The 17902-nt window shown below is 49.1% G+C and overlaps 1 protein-coding gene across 1 annotated transcript; it reads right to left on the bottom strand.

Annotated features, from left to right (window-relative positions):
* Positions 1-7586: 7586 nt before the first annotated feature.
* CHST13 (carbohydrate sulfotransferase 13) lies at positions 7587-13725 on the bottom strand. Its single transcript, XM_062585663.1, has 2 exons — positions 13648-13725; positions 7587-8829 (listed from the first exon to the last, which is right to left on the bottom strand). Exons 1-2 carry the CDS (start codon positions 13711-13713, stop codon positions 7984-7986), a joined length of 912 nt encoding a protein of 303 aa, XP_062441647.1. The 5' UTR covers positions 13714-13725; the 3' UTR covers positions 7587-7983.
* Positions 13726-17902: the final 4177 nt, after the last annotated feature.

A 17902-nucleotide genomic window follows, 5' to 3' on the forward strand; every position in this document is an offset into this window, starting at 1 on the left:
AACCTCTGAAAAATATTGGAGAGCCTCACCTTTACTAATAATCTGCCTTTGTATATATTGGAGCGGGGGAAAGTGGTCAGTCAAGTCCTTCTTCGTACTGGGAGCCAGCCATCTTTTCTGAGGGTCTACCAGCTCTTTGAACATTTGAATCTGAGGAACTTTAGGTGCCTGCTGGCCTTGGGCTTTGATCTTGGTGCTGCTTAGATTTCCCAGAGCTGTTGCAGAGCTGAGGTCCGTTTACAGAGTTCACATGTGGCATTAACTGAAGGTCCTTTATCCTTATAACTCTTCAGTTCTGCGATACCAGACATAGGGAACCACGCTGCCTGGAAAAAAACAAAAAACCCTGCTATTAGCTCCTCCTCCTCTTGCTTTCCTCTTCCTTTTGTTGTTAGGATAAAAAAAAAAAAAACTGCACTGGCTGAGCTGGGGGCTGTGTGCGTGTCAGTGCTGCGGATGGGAGGTTTCAGTGTTTGGGGCACACTGTCAGCCGTGGGGCTCACTGCTTTATCTCGTGCTACAGGCGGTGTGTGCTCAGCCCTCCTCGGCTGTGCTGCCGTCAGTCACGAACAGCCACATGTAAGAACTGTAGCAGCCGGGGCCAAGGGGGTTGTGCTGAAAGCAACGCAAGGGTCCAATTGCCAATGACAGATGCATTAGAAGATACATGTATATATGGTTTAGTAGCTTGAGCTTAGCCTTTTGTTTTGTAAAGCTTTTATTAGCTCAGATTTAACACCTATTTGAGCAGTTCTGGCCAATAACTATTCCGGCCCAATACCAGCTTTTCTCCTGCCCACCTCACTGCATGTCCCCATTACCTCTCCTGGCATTGGCACTTTTGCTGTTGGCGTGGTGGTGCCTTGAATTGGGCAAGTCTGGTCCTAGGGTATGGTCAGAGCCAAACTGCTGTAGATACCAAGTCCTCTCTAGGCTCCCAGGCATGTGAAACTCCCTGTTTTAATAGCCCATCTTTGCTCCTGCGCACTCCAGTCCCCCAAAAGTTGTGGACTGGAGCCTGTGGATGGTGCTGACTGCAAGGAAACCCAGTCGCCCTCCTGCATCATCAATTCCTGGGGCCTAACACCGGACTGCTGCTCCAGCACAGGATTGCAACGAACCCCTGGCACTGGCATGTCTCTTCACCAGGGGGATCTCTGGGCAGAGCTCCACTTGTTCTGGTGGTAACCCTTGACAGAGGACAGGCACTGGAACACATGATGGGTGCCAGCTGTGTCCTACTTATGGGACCTCTGAGGCTGGCCTGAGCAGCACTGCACCTGCGCATGCTTGGTATTTCCTGCTCGCAGGAGGTGTTGGGGCTGCCCACCGAGTTACTGTGGCCCAAGCCAATGTGTCTCGATTAAAAATGGCACTGCAAGCCATGCTGTTCTGCAGCGTACCTCTCAGGGAGGAAGCCAGGCATCAGCCTCATTCCTCTGCGCTTAGCGGATGCAGTGCACTTAAAACTGAAAATTGCTTCCAGCCTCTAGAGAAATGATATAACTGGAGGAAATGGTTTCAATAAAAGGGAATTTTTTTTTAAGGGCAGCAAAAGGCTAGCTATTTGGCCGTTCAACCTGTTTATTCTTTTTCCTTCCTTCTCTCTTTCCCTGTGCATACAAGAAAAGACCTTTGGTAACAAAGGTTATACGTAACCGTTGAGGAGCAAGTCTTTGATCAGGGTTCCTGCAAATCCCTCTAAATGTGATCCTCTGGGAAAACCACCCCGGCCTTTGTAGGGAGCATAAAACGATGTGTGGACAGCACTGTCTGCTCCCTTCTGGTGCTGGGCGCCTTGGCCACACCATGCACGGAGTGCAGCTCCTTCTCACTGCTGCTTCCAGTTATTATCCCTGCAAATGCCCTTCTTCATAAGCTTATCTGGTCCCCCATTAACACCACCCAGCCACTACCTTCACCATCACCACTAGCTGAGCTGACAGTGACTTTTATTGCTTGTTCTATGAAAGCAGAAAAAGATGCAGGGTCTTTCCAAGATGGTTGTTGTTTTATTTGTTCCTCAAGGCTCCCCAACAAGCAACTTGCTTAAAAAGGAAGAGATGGAAGAGGAGAGCTCCTTTCCCCTGGTCTTCTATCCTGATCAGCTCACACTGGGCTCAGCACTTGTCCTGGAATGAATAATCCATCAAATACAGTGATATACTAGTCTAAATTTTACTTTATTTTAATCTCTGCTGGTGGCAGAGGGAAGGGCAAATGTGGATTGCCAGCAGAAGAACAAAACGTGGCTGCTTTTGGTAAAGCACCAGTTAGAGATAAGAAAAAGTACGCTGGGCTGGATTCTCCAAGCTGGTGTGCAGCCATCAGCATCTGATCCAGGCCACAACAACAGGAAGCAGGAAAAAAATGTTAAAGGGAGAAGTTTTCCTTCACACTGAGGCCTGTTGCTAAACCTCTCGCCCAAGCAGTTCAGACTGACTCCTGAGAGCAGCCACTAGTTGCCCCCCAGTAACCTAAATCTCAGGTTCATTTCTGTGTTTTGGGATGGGAGCGGTGGGGAGGAAGTGAGCTGGAGTTTGGGGGGAGGGAGCTTGGGGACTTTCTTAGCCTTGTTGCTTTGGGGACAAATTGGAAGAGGAAAGTAAGCTACAAAAACAATTGACTCCTGTGATTTCTCCTTGAGCTAATATGCTGCTCTTCGTCCTCCCTTTGCTGCAAGGCACCCGACAAAGCAAAGGAGACAGGGACGTCATCTGCCTGAGGGAGAGATGGGAAGAGAGGTTTGTTTTTAGGGGTGGTCCAAGAAGGATTTACACACACACACACGCACAAAGCCTCTGCTTTCTGCCTCCAGTCTAAAACCGTATTTTTCCAGAAACGTTACTTTGTTAGAGATGCAGCAGCCCCACCAGGGGCAGGTGAAGTGCCAGCCAGCAAACACAAGCGAGTCTGAAAAGCCTCCTTCAAGCGAGACACCGCTTCCAAGACGTACTTGAAACCACTTACATATTTTTTCCCCTCCACTGGAAGTCTATTTAATCCTCCAGCTGGTAAACAGCCCGATCTGCGGTGCACAGCACGCTCTGCAAGGAAACCTCCCTATCACTGAAGCTCAGTTTTGTTTCACTGGCAGAAGAAACTCAACAACTTAAAATGGGCCACCAGGGATAGGGCCAGTGGTTACACAGCATGAAATACCCGCAGCACCAGCGAAATGCCATTTTGTTCTGCTGGAGAAAACAAACAGTGCTGTTTGCAGGACGCGGAGGAAGGGGTCGGCTTGCCATAAGCTGCTAAGCCAGGTTTGACTGTGGCAAAGCTCGACATTACGGGGAGTGAGTGAGTGAATGTGTGTGTGTGTGTGTGTTTATACAGGTATTTTATACACCCATAAAGTGAATGACCATAAGTGTTACAATTGTATAAGCATATAATTTTGATATACACTATGTATAATCATATATGCTATTTTTCGTATATATTACACACATATTATATATACTGCATGTATATGGCACATATTTGTAATTTTTCTGTTATTTGCAGTAATTCTATTATACATTGTAATCATTACATACATTTTGTGTGTGCACACAAACAACAGTGACACTGTTCCTATTTTTGCATTCCCAACGAGAGATCCCTGACAGATCCCAAGCCATGTGCTGTACGGAAGCTGCCAAACCGCAGGGGCAATCCAGCTTGCTCGGGATGGTTTTCCAAGGGACTTGGAGCCTGTCTGGTTCAGGGAAGGGACCCCCCCGGGTACCAGCAGCCCCTGGAGAGCCTGGGGGGGGAGGAGAGCATCGCTGCCGTGGTCATCACTGTGGCAAGTCCAGCACAATCAGCTGCCAGAGCCAGTGCCAGCACCATCTCGGCTGCATGGCAGATGCTTCCTGCAACTCAGAAAGAAGCGTGAGTTCTATCTAATAAAGGAAGAACCATATTATTAATATTATTAATTTAATAAACACCTGATGGGGAGGTGGAGAAAGAAGTGCTTAAACAGTGTTTGCAGGTTTAATCCTTGCCTCAGGCTGAGCTTTGTGCAATTATTGGATCTAATGTGGATTTTCCTGTTTGCCTTTAGGCTCCCGTTGCCTCATCAGTACTTGCTGTGCTTTCTCTCAGCTAGGCTCTCCTGTTCTCCAGGGTGGAGACGAGCACTGCTCAAGTGCTGCTGAGGCCTCGAGCCCCTGCAAAGAATGGCTGGCACTGCTCTAAGCCTGACCTTTTCCTCCAGGGACGGGGCTTGTCTCTCCTGGACATGAGTTTCTTAATTAGAGGGTAGGTGGCTGGTTGCAATGACATTTGCTTTGGTGCTCTTCTCCTGGCAGGGTGCAGGCACTCAATAAAACAGCAAAGAGACCGCAGTGCTCTCCCCCAGCTGTTTTGGCACCCCCTGGCACCCAGGACTTTGCTCTGGGATGTCCTTCTTGCTTCCTGCTGCGCTGCAGGCCGGGTCCTGTCCTTGGAGGTGGCCACCACCCTGTGCAGCATCTTGGGTTTCAAGACCTTGTCCATCAGGAACCACCACACTCCTAGCTGCAAGTAGAGGCAAAAACAAACACCCCCTCCCCCAAAAAACTTTGTACATTTTAGAGCTGGCCTAGCTTTACTAGCTTTACCTAGATATCTTTTCCTCTGACAGACAAAAGGGATGCAGTGAAACAAGTTAGAGAAAATCAACTAAGAGCTACTTGAAGACATGGATACCAGAATCCAAAATCTTACAGGAAATTAAAATGCTTGTAGTTGTGATAACTGGTCACACGGTGTCCTCCTAACTCCATTTTAGTCTAGTCCCCTGTTTTAATGTGCCTGTCTGCAAGCCGGTCAGGCCGGGCAGTGCCTCCAAGAAGGGCTGCGGTGGCTGGAGGAGGCACTGAGCCTCTCTGCAGCCTCCTAGGCTAAGCGCAGACAGGCGTTTGCTGCTTTGGGTTTGGCACAGGTAAAGCTTTTCCAAGCATGGAAAGCTCCATTCTGGCTGAAGACTGTCGCTTCAGAAATATAAAGTGGCCATTTTCTCTATGTGTAGGCAGGTTTTTTGCTTTGGAGAGTATTATTTAGGTAGGAGGAAGGCCAAGGACGTGACCTAAATATAACAAATTGTGACCAGTCCTTTTTAGAAAAAGCCCGAAGGTGGGTGTTATTCCCAAGGGGCCACATTACCCAGAAGACTAAAGCTCTGCAGGCTGTTGCCTTTTGCTGACTGTGGCTGAGGCTGCAGGGCTGCATTCGCACAGGATTCACATGGTTGGCACTGTTTGACGAACCAGCTCAGGGCTCACTTGCTGATGGGGATACTGGGAAGATGGCTGGAGATCAAACAGCTGTCAAAACTAGGGCAGTTTCCAAATCACCACCATCAAGGGGAGGGTTAGAAAACAGCTGGCTAAAAGAAAAAGGTCCGTAATGTGCCATGCCCTTGCTTCGACATCAAAGCGGACCAAAGAGGGCCCTGAACAGCGCAGTGGAGAGATGGTCTGTGCAACAGGTCCTGCTCGTGCCTCATGGACACAGCCAGTGGCACTATCTAGGAAAGCCTCAACCACACACCCAACCTCACCGACCAGTAAAAAGTAAAAAGCCTCCTCCAAAGGCTTCATCGATAGATTCTGTGGCCAGAAACAAAGCAACAGCCCTCTCCCAGCCAAGACGCATGCTGCAGCCTTTCAGGGCTGCCTTACAACCTGTGTACTTGGTGACGGGGCTCCCTCCATCCTTGTCACTCATTTGCCATCAGCCTGTAGAGATACCTGCAGTGGAGAGTATTTAGGAAAAGAAAGAAAAAAGAAAGAAAAATATCCATCCCTTTGTAACTCTGGATCTGGCCCCAAATTACAATCCATGGCCCCAAATTACAATCCATGACCAAAAGCTATGAAAAGAGCTTGTGGAGACTTGAACAGTGTTGGGTTTTTTTTTTTTTTTTCCCCAATTACAAGCAGTGTCAATCAGGGAATGTGAGAGTTCTGAGAAAACAGGAGAAAACAGGACAAATTCACTCCAACCCTGAACACTGCAGATTAAATTTGTTGCATACTATAAGCTGTTTCTTTACTCTGAGTTTCAGCCAGACAGTGGTACTAAGATAGCATGAGAAAGGCCATTTCAGAGAGATTTCCAATCCAGATTGGGAGAATCAGTCAGACTGCCAAGATCACCATCAGTTTTATTTACTTTTTTCTTTTCTTTTTTTTTTTTTTTTTTTTTTTCCAGTGCACTAAGTCCATTCACAAATGCTATACTCCACTCAGAGTGACCTAGGAGGGAATTTCAGTGTACAGGAGCAGATCAGCAGCAGAAGAAAAAAGGATGTAGGGAAGGTTAAAATGCAACAGCCAAAAGTTGTTAGATGAAAATGTTATTTAAAAAAAAAACAGGCTGGGTACACTGGGGTTTTACAAAACCTCACATTGTATTACACTAAGTCAAGTGTTCACAGCAAAGCCAGCAGACACGCTATACAGCAAATGCCATTATCGGCATTTTTAGCTACAAAGGCAGCTACAGAGCCAAAGCCAAACAGAAAAGAGGAAAGACTTGAATATGGTTTTACAGAAATTCAGCTCTTTGGACTGGTTTGAATTAAAAATCCTAGGATGGGTTTGTCATTTTCCTTTTGTGTATGCTTTTTCTTTTTTTTTTTTTTTTTTTCCCCTATTCCGTCTTCAAAGAATGGTTTGTCCAAGGCCAGCCAGCCAAATGGCAAATTTCCTCTAGGTGTCCCTGTCCCCATTATTTTCGGCAATTCTTTCTCTGCAGACACAAACCCACACACATATGCACACGCTTTTTTTGCCTTCCCAGCCTAGCATCACCTCTCCCTTGTTATAGTGGTCTTCTGTGTCCTAGCACAGCGCACCCCAAAGCACTTTTTTACGAACAAAACCTGCCACTGAGCAGTGCGCCAAGAAGAATTTTGGTCTTTTCCCCCCCCCCAATCTGCCGGTGAAGTGCAGGCACCCACTGGGGGGAAGGATTCACCGGCCACGTCGTGGGAGCAGCCATGCAAGTGGGTGCAGAGGAGCTAGTGCTGCCTGCTGGGTTTCACCAGCCCAGCGGGACGGTGGCCAGGGCTCCACGGGGGCCGTGATTGCATCTGAGCAGACACCTGCACCCCTGCCACATGCACAGCTCTGCAGAACAGTTAACGCCTGCTCTTACCAAAAAGGAGGTGTGTGGTCTGGATGCGCTGGATTTAACCAGACCCGCCCCCCCCACCACACACACTTATGCAGACTGCTCTGCTATTGTAGCTCAGCAGAAATCATTATGTCTGTGCTCGCTGGTACCAGCTGTGAATTTGCCCCTCTTTCCTTACACGGAGTATTTCATGTCCCAGTTGAGAGCACATGGACCGAGCAGAACAGAAAAGCTCCAGGCTTTGTCAAAGAGAAAATGCTCCATCACAGTAACACCTTGCTGGCTTGCAGCCTCCTTCCCCAGGCAACAAGAGAAGGAGTGGGAAGCTGGAGGAGGAAGGAGCAAGAGGTGCGGGAAAAAAAAGACAAGTGGGAGTAATTTCAAACAAATGAAAAAACTTACATTAAATTATTGCTTTATTTACGGTTCTATGCAAGTCTCTGACATGCTCCACCCTGTCCCTCCCCCCCCCAAACTCCATGTCCATCCCCAAACAGCCTAGTAGGGAGGAGAAAGACCCAACGGGATCCTGCCCAAAGAAAGAGCCTTCCCAAGACTTGGATCTACAGAGCAGTCTCTTAGTTGAAAGTCACCAGATAAGCCAAGACCTCAAACCCAGCAGTGTCCTATCCCCATGAACATCTACTGTAGATGTCAAAGTAGGGAAGGAAAAGCTCCAGCCCCAATGTTTTGTGAGGTGTCCTCCCTCCAGACTGGGTCTGAATGAGGCATCCGGATGTGGAGCAGTAATAGTGAGGGCCTGGAGGAGGCAGTGAGGATGAACTGAGAGATAAGTATGGGCTGGAGGAGAGGAGTTGTGATAAAATGAGAGTTATCCAGCTCTCCATCACCACTCCCCTGGGCCCACACTCATCGGATGCGGAGATAAGATGGGATGGAGTAATTAAAGAGCAAATAGTCCATTTTGTATAAATTAAAGAGTCTCCTTTGGTAAAAGGGGCTAATGTCCTGGAAGAACTGGGCTGTCATGTCATCTGTCGTCCTGGTGGTCTTGGATGAGGATGGGAACTTGACAGTAGTGTCAGCCCCGACCAGCTGGAGGATGTAGTTGGCATCTTCCACCAAGGTCTCATACTTGCCCACCACATCGTAGTGGACAATGCAGGGGTGGCACAGCGAGTGCACTCGTTCCCAGTGCTCATTGAAGGGCTCCTCCCGCTGTGTCCGTGGATCCAGGAGATAGTAGACAAACTCCTCAAAGCGCACGTCATCCCCACGCTCCAACGCCTTATCACTGGGCTCCTGCCGGTGCCGTCGGATGATTTTGGTCCCATAGCGCTTGTGGAAGGCTGTGTTGTAGCTGCGAGTGAACTTGTTGCGGTATGCTGAGACCAGGCGCTCGAAGGGCTCCCGCACGAAGATAAACTTGAGGTAGCTGCGCAGGCGGTGGTTGATTTCGGGGATGCTGTACTCGGAAAGAGTGTGCAGGTTGGATGAGACATGGGCCTCATTGGCAGGGATTTCCAGCGGGTCCTGGTATTTGCCTTGCCCCGTCAGGACCATCATGACCCGCTTCCAGTTAGTGCAGGCCACTTTGGGCACATAGCAGTAGAGCAGCCCATGTGTATCGTCCACCACCAAGTGCCGCAAGTCATCTGGCCTCAGGAGACGCCGTTTGCGGGTATAACGGTTGCAGACGTTGCTCAACAGCTCACGTCTCTGCTGGTGAACTGCCTGTAGCGATGACTGCTCAAACTGGGGACACAAAAGAGACGGTCACTGGTTTGCTCATGCTCACTGTGGCCTAGACACAACACCTGGCGCACAATAGTCCCTGTGACCTTCCCTTCTCCAGGTTAAGACATTCACCCACATGGGATTTTGGGGACAGTATTAACTTTGAACTCAGCTGGCTTTGGTGTAGTTAATACTTGAACTTGCTGGGGCAAAAGAGGCAACAAAATGTGATGAGGATCAGGCTAAGAAGACAAAGTCAAAGGTGGCATGAGGGAAGAACAGGTGGCGCAGAGGCCTGCTAACCGCATATTTGCTACGGCTCTACTTCACATACACTCATTGAGTTAAAACTCTCTCTTGTAGTTATGTCAGTCCAGGTTGAAGGTTGGCAAGGTGCTGACTTCTCTTCTGCAGGGAAAAGGGGCATGCATGGCCCTGTTGTCCCACAGGGGAGAGCAACATGCCCTGCTTGCTGGTACAGGGCCCCACACACCTCCCGGACAGGCTGTGCACACTGCTCTGCACTGCAGGGAGGCATTAAAATAGTCTCGCGTGTATGCTGAGGTATGCTGACAGGCTCAGTGCAAACATGAACTCATCATCAGCAGAAGCAGAACCAGGGTGCGTGAGTGTGGGCATGTATGCCCCCACATTGCTACCAAGAAAAGGTGACGAGAGATGGGCAGAGAAACACAAACGGACAAATCCTGGGGAGCTGGAGCTGAGGGTTGGGTTACAGCAAGGGCACAAGATAAAGGAGAGGCATGAGGTGCAATGGGAGGTGGTGGCACTGGCTCTTCCTGAGGGACCCTACAGTCTTCGGCTATGTCAGGACCTCGGCAGTAAATGTGTGGCGAGGGGAGCTACCGCACACGATGTCAAGGAGCAGATTGTGTTGGAAGCTGCCTGCCAAACCCACGATGCCTGCCGGCACACCCCGCAGCCGCCTCACGGCTCACGTCGACAGTTTTGCCACGGGGCTGGAGAGTGCGGGGTGTCCCTCCCTGCCTTGACCACGCTCCCATTCTCCCTCCTGCTTCTCCTGTCGCATTGTCAGCCCGCCGAGGAAAGCAGATGCCCCAAAGCATCCAAACTCCTTTTCCTGAGCGATTTGGCTTTCTGTGTAGGCCAGTCCGATGTCACAGGCCATTTACAATCTCCCAGTCTCTGCTGCAACAGCAGGTTGGAGGCAAAGGGCTCCCGCTCCAGCCCACAAGCTCCCTCCTGTTGATTCCCTGCATGGATTATGGCAGAGCTTTGCGCTCCTTCCCAGCCTCATCTACTGCAGGGCCACTATGATGCTGAAGGAATTAGATGTGATGGCACCAGATTCAGATGCTGAAGCCCTCACATTTGAGGCAAGGTGGGGGCCAAATTTTCCAAGGCAGGACAGAGGGTGCAGATGGTACAGTTCAGTGGGGTCTAAAGAAGGATGTGTGTGACTGCTTTCTTTAGTTACTTTCCTTCTCTTCCCCTTTTTGATCCTTGCATCAAGGCCCAGCAGCTGCTGGATCAGCTTCCTAGGAACTCAGGCTCCCCCTAAACCCTTCTCCTGCTGACCCTCCCCCAGCCTCCCACCCCTCCCGATTTGGAGAAGTGAGTTTTCCTGTCAAGAGTGCATCGGAAACTCCAAAATATCATTAATACATCTGAGAAAGGAAATAATTTCCAGGAACTTAAAACAGGAAGATGCCCTCCTCCTCCTGCCAACTCACTCATGAATTTTGTTCACTGACACTGGGAGACGTTTCAAGCTCCGTCCCTGATGCTCTTGCTGGGAATCGCCAAGCCTTGCCTCAGCGCTAACAGCCCCAAGGCCATAACCATAGCTAACAGCCTCACCACCTGTTTCCTAACCCAGGAGAAATGACCCTGTAGGTCTGTTACTCTAGTGAAAGCAATGGCCCCACATTACAAGCTGAAGGCGGTTTCCATTTTGGGACATGTTCCTGCAGATGGTCCCCTGGCGTCACATTGCTCCAGGGAAATAGTCTCTGGCCAGCCTATTTCTGCTGCCTGTGGTTCCCTCACCATCCATCTGGCCCCTCAGTGTCTGTGAAGCTCAGCAGCAGACTGTGAGGGTGGCACCAGCTTCAGCCCAGCACACTTTCAACTGTTTTCCCTTATTTTCAGCTCCACCACCACAAGCCCAAATTTCTCATCCACAAAGAGCGTCCTTCAACAGGTCTCCTTGAGGGCTGCCTTTATAAACCCCTCGTGTGACAGCTCATGCTGTTTAAGGTCAGATGCTTGCAGGCTATTCCAGGAGCTGGTGAGACCTTGGCCTGAGACAACATCAGGTGCTGCCAGCGAGTAGTACCGCTGCCTGGAAGGACAGTATGCAACCGCAAGAAAAAGGGCAAGGGTAGACCACATTGGAGATACAAGGACCGAGCTAAGTGGGGCGAGCACAGCATACCACCCATTTGATGGGTGCCCAGATGCTGCAGTCACTACTCCCATTGCAACTGATGGCTCCTCCAGTACCCAATCCCTTCAGCTCAGAGTGAGGCAAGGTGCAGGCAGATGCTTGGGTCCCTTCATCATTGCTGCTGACAGCTATCAGTCACTTTTATGTATGCTAAAGGACAGTCTTCGCCACGCTTCAGCTGCATCCTCACCTCTCCCTGGGTGCCTGGGAGGTTTACTGAGAGTCATCAGAGCCCAGGAGAAGTGGCGCTGTAGAGATGTGGCTTTGTAAAACAGGTGCCAATAGTTTGGATACTGAGCTCAACTTCCCATCCCATGCATTGAGCAGACCTTTTGTTGATAGTCTAATGTCTGGGGGTGAAAGGTCCTACTGAAAAGGAGTAGCCACCCTCAGACCCTTCCACATCTCATTTCCACAATAGAAATAACCTTGTCTAGACCACCTTAGTGACCACTTTCTCCGGGAACCTGCATGGACAGTAACCTGTGAGAGGACCAGGAGAAAGCATCCCATCTCTGCAGTACCTCCTTATCTCTTTCAAGAGGGAAATGCTAAGGGAAAATGTTCAGCTGGAGCAAATGCAGATCAGCTGACACCAAAAGATGATTATGACAATCTTGGCTACCTGGAAATGAAGACCATAATATCCAGGGATGTAATAAATTGCAGTTGAATTTTCATGGGCATTTTCATGCAATACTGTCCTGTCCATGGGCCAAAGCTTGGCATAGAAATTTCTGTTTTTTTTTTTTTTTTTTTTTTTCTTTTGGAAGCAACCTTCCATGTTTTTAAATTGGAAACCTTTTTTGCAAATGCTTAAGAAAATATTCTAATGATGTAATGTTTTCAGGTGTTTTTTTCCCTGCACTTGCATAATTCAAAGCTATGGGGCTAGAGAAACAGACAGACAGACAGACACTGTCTGCAGGCATGGCAACAAATAAATGTGACTACTTTTCAACAGCTGCCCACTGGATTAAGTGTATGTCTTACAGTTATTTCGGAGCAAAATTGCTCCCTTCATTTCCCTCCCTTTAAAAGCCAGAGAAATTAAGCATCACTTTAAAGGAAATAACACGACGACATTCCAGCAGCATTAGGGTTTGCAGGCGTTGTGGCCAAGGAAGTCCATATCTGCCATTTTACCTAGAGCAAATGAAATTTGTCTGCCTATAGACACAAAAGCACCACCCTAGGTAGTAATGCAAAGCATCACAGATGAAAAGGGGCTCTTGCTCTGGCTGCAGCAGGGGCTGCTGACTGGCTTTCCTGTCTCCTTGTCTGTACTAATTTGCAATGATAAAGAATAATATGAGGGAAGGGGGCAGTGAGAAGGAGTTAATTTTTTTTTTTTTTTTTTTTTTTTTTTGCAAGATAACTTTCGGGTTAACTGAAGACGACCCTAATGAAGATATCCCATGGATATCTCTGGGGTTTCTGCACATCTCTGGGCTCCTCAGCTGAGGATGTTAGCTAAGGCGTGGGGTTCTGCCTTGTCCACCTCTGTCCCTGGAGGATGTGCTCCAGAGCCTTATCTGGAAGCTGGGCAGGGAGTGGTGGGATGGAAATGAGAGCCCGGGGCTGCTGCACCGGCTGCTGGAGCTGTGCCAGCCTCACAGAAACTTTCCCGTGTCCTGTCCCTCCCTCTGCCGGCAGCCAGGAAACCAGGGCCGTGCCGCTGGCGGCCCCAGCACCACCCATCCCTCCCCTCTGCCGCCAGTCTGCGAAGCTGGCCGCCTGCAGACAGGAACCCAGGGGGAAGCATGTGCCCAGCGCCCGGCTGCTCCCTGGCAGCCGCTGGACCATCTCGCCCGGTGGCCGCTGGGCAGAGCGAGGCTGGAAACACATGGATGGGAAAGCCACCACGCGAGGGTCCCTGAGCAGGCAGAGGACACGTGAGCTGGTCTGGGTGGGAGGGCTCCCAGGCCCAGGCTGAGCCCAGTTGACCCTATTTGAGTACCTGCACCCGGCACAGTCCAGAGTGGCAGAGAGGACTGAGAGGTCCCACGTCTATAGTCCTCTTGTGGCTGAGACCAGCTTTATCCATACAGCTGTCAACATAGTATGGCTCTATCAACTATCAGCCCAGAAAGTGCAGCCATGATGCTCTCGCCTTGCTAGGACAGCGCAGAATTTGCTTTGAAATCCTCAGATGGTGACATCTCAGCGGGTTTGCTCAGCTATAGTAACTAAACCACTTGCCCAAGGATCAGCAAGGGCCATAAGCAGTTTTTAATCAACAATTATTTCCCAGAGTGGTCGAGTTTTTCCTTTTGAACACAGCCAGAGGTTTGGGCCCCGTGGCTGATTTGAAGCAGCGAGTGCCCTGCACACTAGAAGGGGTGGAAGAAGGGTTCAAATCTTGCTTCCCCCTGTCCCCCACTGCCTTCTCCCCATCCACTCACCTGGTCGCTCTCATACAGCGCCTGGAGTGGGCTGCGACCGGCCTTTCCTTGCCAGGTGGTCCTCATAACCCTGTTTTCTGCGGCTGCAAAAGGAAAGAGGAAAAACAGAGATGTTGGGAGTGCTGCTGCCCTCACCCTGCTCAGGGCTCCGGGGCTGGCTGATGGCCAAATCCGCTGCAGCCCAGCACGGGCCTGCTGGTGTTCACAGCTCCCGGCCGAGGGAGGAGGCTTCAGCTGGTTGGGGTTACTATGCCCTCGGCAAAACCCATGTGCTGTTCACGTGCCCTGTTTAATCGTGTCACGTGCCATTGACATGTTAACGGACAAGCAAGGCAAGGCAGTCTGAACCTGGGATTTGCAGCAACAGCAAAAGTCAAGCCACAAGCATCTTGCCCACTGCCCCTTTGGGACTCATTCTCTGGAGGCCAAAAATTCCCCTTCATGGACCAAACGCCTACCCAGTGCTCTGCAAAGACTGCATCACGTTGCAGCCACCCAAACCCCTGCACAGTCAACATCCACCATTAAAAGAAGAGCTTTAAAAGATATTTTTTAAAAAAACAGAATAGGCTAATAATTGTGTTATTAAGATGCAAAAATCTCTATCTCTGTTCTAAGTAATTTATGGCTTGCTGAGAACTTGGAGGAGTTTTAATTTTTTTGCACCACAGATACTGTTTTTCCATTGTCATTTTTATCACTCACCCAATTTGAATGGACTGCAATCTGATCAGTTTGACTTGGGATCTTCTGAACAATTACACTTACTTATTCCCAAATGTTATCAACATGTTAAGTGGACTGCAGGTGCTTCATAGGCTGGGTTTTAGTCAAAAGAGAAGGTTTACTTCTATGACAGACAAAAATTCTGTTATATGAAACGTCAATTAAAAAAAATGCCTCTTCCTTTTATTTTTTCAACAAACCTGCATTTAAAGTTCAGCAGGTCCGGGCTTGTCCTTTAAACAAGTAGAAGGTCATAAATAAAGACAACTGCTTGTTACAGTTTAAGGAGTAACTAGGAACAATTCGATCCATGTAGATCTGGGAAATGCCACTGCCTGCTGGCTGCACCAGCAAGTGAATTACCGACCAGGAGGCAACAGGACGCAGCCCAGCATCACCACTTCCCCGCCGGACGGGGAGACGGCAGCTGTGCTTGACTGAGATCGGGGCAAGTCTAATACCGGCAGCTCTGTGCTGAGCCCCAAGGGGCTCAGAGTTTGCATTTCCAGGCTCAGTCACACAGTAATTAGCAGACAAATTGTTCAGATGCTTCACCTAACTGCAATAAGTCCTTTTAATTTTTTATTAGCTATTTTCTTTTTTTTCCTTCCGCACAGCAATGTTCCCTTGAGTGTTTGGGGCTGAAGACAGCCACCTCATCAGCTCCCTCTTCTTCTCTGCCATGCAGATTTGCCGCTTCGAAGTTGGAGGGCTGTCTGCAGCAGCAGCAAACACGAGGCTGGATCCAGCCTGCCTTGAATGCTATGCCAGTCACCGAGTCAGTGACAGATGTGCAAGATCTCATGCTCATAAATTATGTACGGATGCAACCACTTTCCTGGCTATGAAGAAAGTGATCCAAACCTGACTCCTGCCTGCTCGAATCTGCTGAGAGCCTGAAGCCATAGATGTAAGTGATATGCGGCTAACCTCTGTTGAGGTTGATTTAGAGCCCAAAGGCAGCAAGTTAATGAGCACACTACGAACTCATTAAAGAGTTGTCCACTATGGCTCCTAACTCTGAGATACCAGAGACCAGACCAGGGCGTCCACTGCTGGAAGCTCTCAGCCCACGGGAAAGCTTGGGGAGGGCAATGGTGTTACCTCTTAGTGCGTCAGGGTGACTTTGTGTTTGCAATTTTTTCCTGCTCAGGCTGGGGAAAAGAAGGTGAACCAGGAAGGTGAGAAAAGGGAGAAAAAGTTAGGTATCTGAATTTAGGGTTCTAAATTCAAGATCAGCACCATTTACAGAAAGGAGAATTAAGAGGTGGCATTGAGAGCCAGCCAGGAGGAGAGAGGGAGCTGGGAAGATGGAAAGATGAAGGAAGATGGTAGCAAGGTGCCCTGAGAGCTCCTGTGCCCTGCCAGCAACTCTCTCTGCAAAAGCCAGCTCTAACTCAGAAGCAAATCCTGCTTGCTAAGCATCATCATCATGAAGGGTGCTCAGCCCCTGCTGACACCGCAGCCAAGGGGCCACCGCAGCTCAGTTGCTGCTCAGCACTGCTTCAGATCCCAGCCTCCACCCCAGGTTCTCCACTTCAGAGGAAGCAAAGAAAGGGCAAAGCATTCACTTCAGCTGCAGTCCCTCAGCCCCAAACCGCCAGGGATCTGTTATCCAGCACTGCCTGGGCAGAAAGACTCAAACCACACGGGCTGGCTATCCCAAGCTTAACTCGCAGAGCGAGTCCAGGGAGAGAGGCATAGGCTCTCCTCGGCACAAACACCTCCTAGCAGCTATCTGGTCTCTCATCTGCCACCTGCTTTTCATATCTGACAGTCTTGTCGGCAGAGGATACCACGACAGCTCAGTAGTCTCGCAAGGCAGGAAGGGAGCTGAAAACAGCCTAGGCTAGAAATGAGGAGGTTTCCAACTGTCAAGGTTTTGAGGGTCTGGAACTGTTTTTTGCAGAAGAAATAGGGGGTAAATTACATTGTGAGTTTCAAAATGAAGGGGATTTTTTTTTTCTGAAAGAGATGGTAGGACATGATTGCTTGCGAGACACAGTGACCGAGGAGGTCTTTCCAATCCTCTGTTTTCAGTTTCTGGTCCCACAAGGACCTTCTAAAATCTCAGAGGGATGTATTGGTGGATGGTAAAACATCTCTCATCAATGATTTCTGTTAATGTGAAGGTTTGTAACACAGGAAGTTTTTGTCTCACAATCTGGGGTTCTGAACTTTCCCATTCACTCAGCACCATGAAGCAAAAACAAATCCATTATACAAGCCCCAGATGGATTTTATTTTTTTTACGAACCAAAATAACCAGAAGGAAAAAAAAATCCAACCCTGCCTTCTTTTTAGGGTGCTTAAAATATTTTGCTTAAATGAAAACTGCTCCAAAGTACAAAGTCACCAGGGTCTACGCTAAACTTAACAAGCCATAATTAAGGGGAAATGAATGACTGACTTTACAAGATTTCATCACCAGTGAATATATGCTTGCATGTTCGTGGGAAATGACACTTCCCGCAGCACTGGATTGATCAAGATGTGACTCAACATAAGGTACAGTTTCTTTCTCAATCTGCTACATCAGTTACCCCACAGGAGGGTGAAATGACATCTGTGCTAACGAAAGATAAGAGGAAGATCTAATGTACACAGCAAAGAGCTGAGATACTTGCCTCAATGGACTCCCATTTCCCACTTCTAGGCTTAAGCATTTGGAAATGAAAGAGAATTAGACTGAACCCTTCCTAGTGGGGCTGATAAACTCTCATTTCATTTAAGAGTGCGAACCCACTGTGGTCTGTTTGCAAGCACTGTGCACCGCAGACGCTTGCCCTATATTTAGCAAAAGCAACGTGGAGGCGTTTGTTTTCAAGATTAACACGTGCATCAACAAGAACCTTTCTCGCAAGGGACGTAAACAAACTGAGAGTAGTTCAGGCTGACCTGAAACTGCTAGAAGTGCACACAGCTTGTGCCTGCACTGCGTAAGGCAGCAGTTCCCCTAAATGTGTGCCCAGGAAAGTATGGGGCGGAGACAGGCCCAGCCTGGGAGGATTGGGCTAGCACTGCAGGGTGCTCTTTAGGGTGAACAAAAAGCAAGTCCATAGCAATGCAGGGAGCGAGCAGAGGTATGGCAGGTCAGATCTGCGCTCTGACTGCTCTGGGCTCCACCTTTGAGTGCTACTGAGGCAGAGGTGTAACTGTGGCCAAGAACTTCTCCATCTCACATGACTTTTGCCAACAGTCTAGGCAGAGAAGTTGCAAAATGAAATTTCATCCAGGCTCTCACTAACATAAGATCTGGCAGAAAACAAGGGACCTTCTCTGAACAGCAGCAACTCCCCCCTCCCAGAATCCCTGTTCTGCTCATATTGTACAGGGTTCCAGAAAAAAAGAGAAAAAAATTAGGAAGGCTGCGCCCAGGTTGCTGGAAGAGCCCTGGAGTGCTGAGCTGGCAATGGGAAGGAGCCAGCTCTCCACATTCACTAGATCTTGACAGTTTTTGCTCTCCAAAGCGATGACACCATCGCCTGCATGGGGTGCTTGCCAAACCCTTCAGAGCAAAAGTCTGGAC

The sequence above is a fragment of the Rhea pennata genome, chromosome 12, assembly GCF_028389875.1.
Source record: "Rhea pennata isolate bPtePen1 chromosome 12, bPtePen1.pri, whole genome shotgun sequence".
NCBI classification, from domain to species: Eukaryota; Metazoa; Chordata; class Aves; order Rheiformes; family Rheidae; genus Rhea; species Rhea pennata.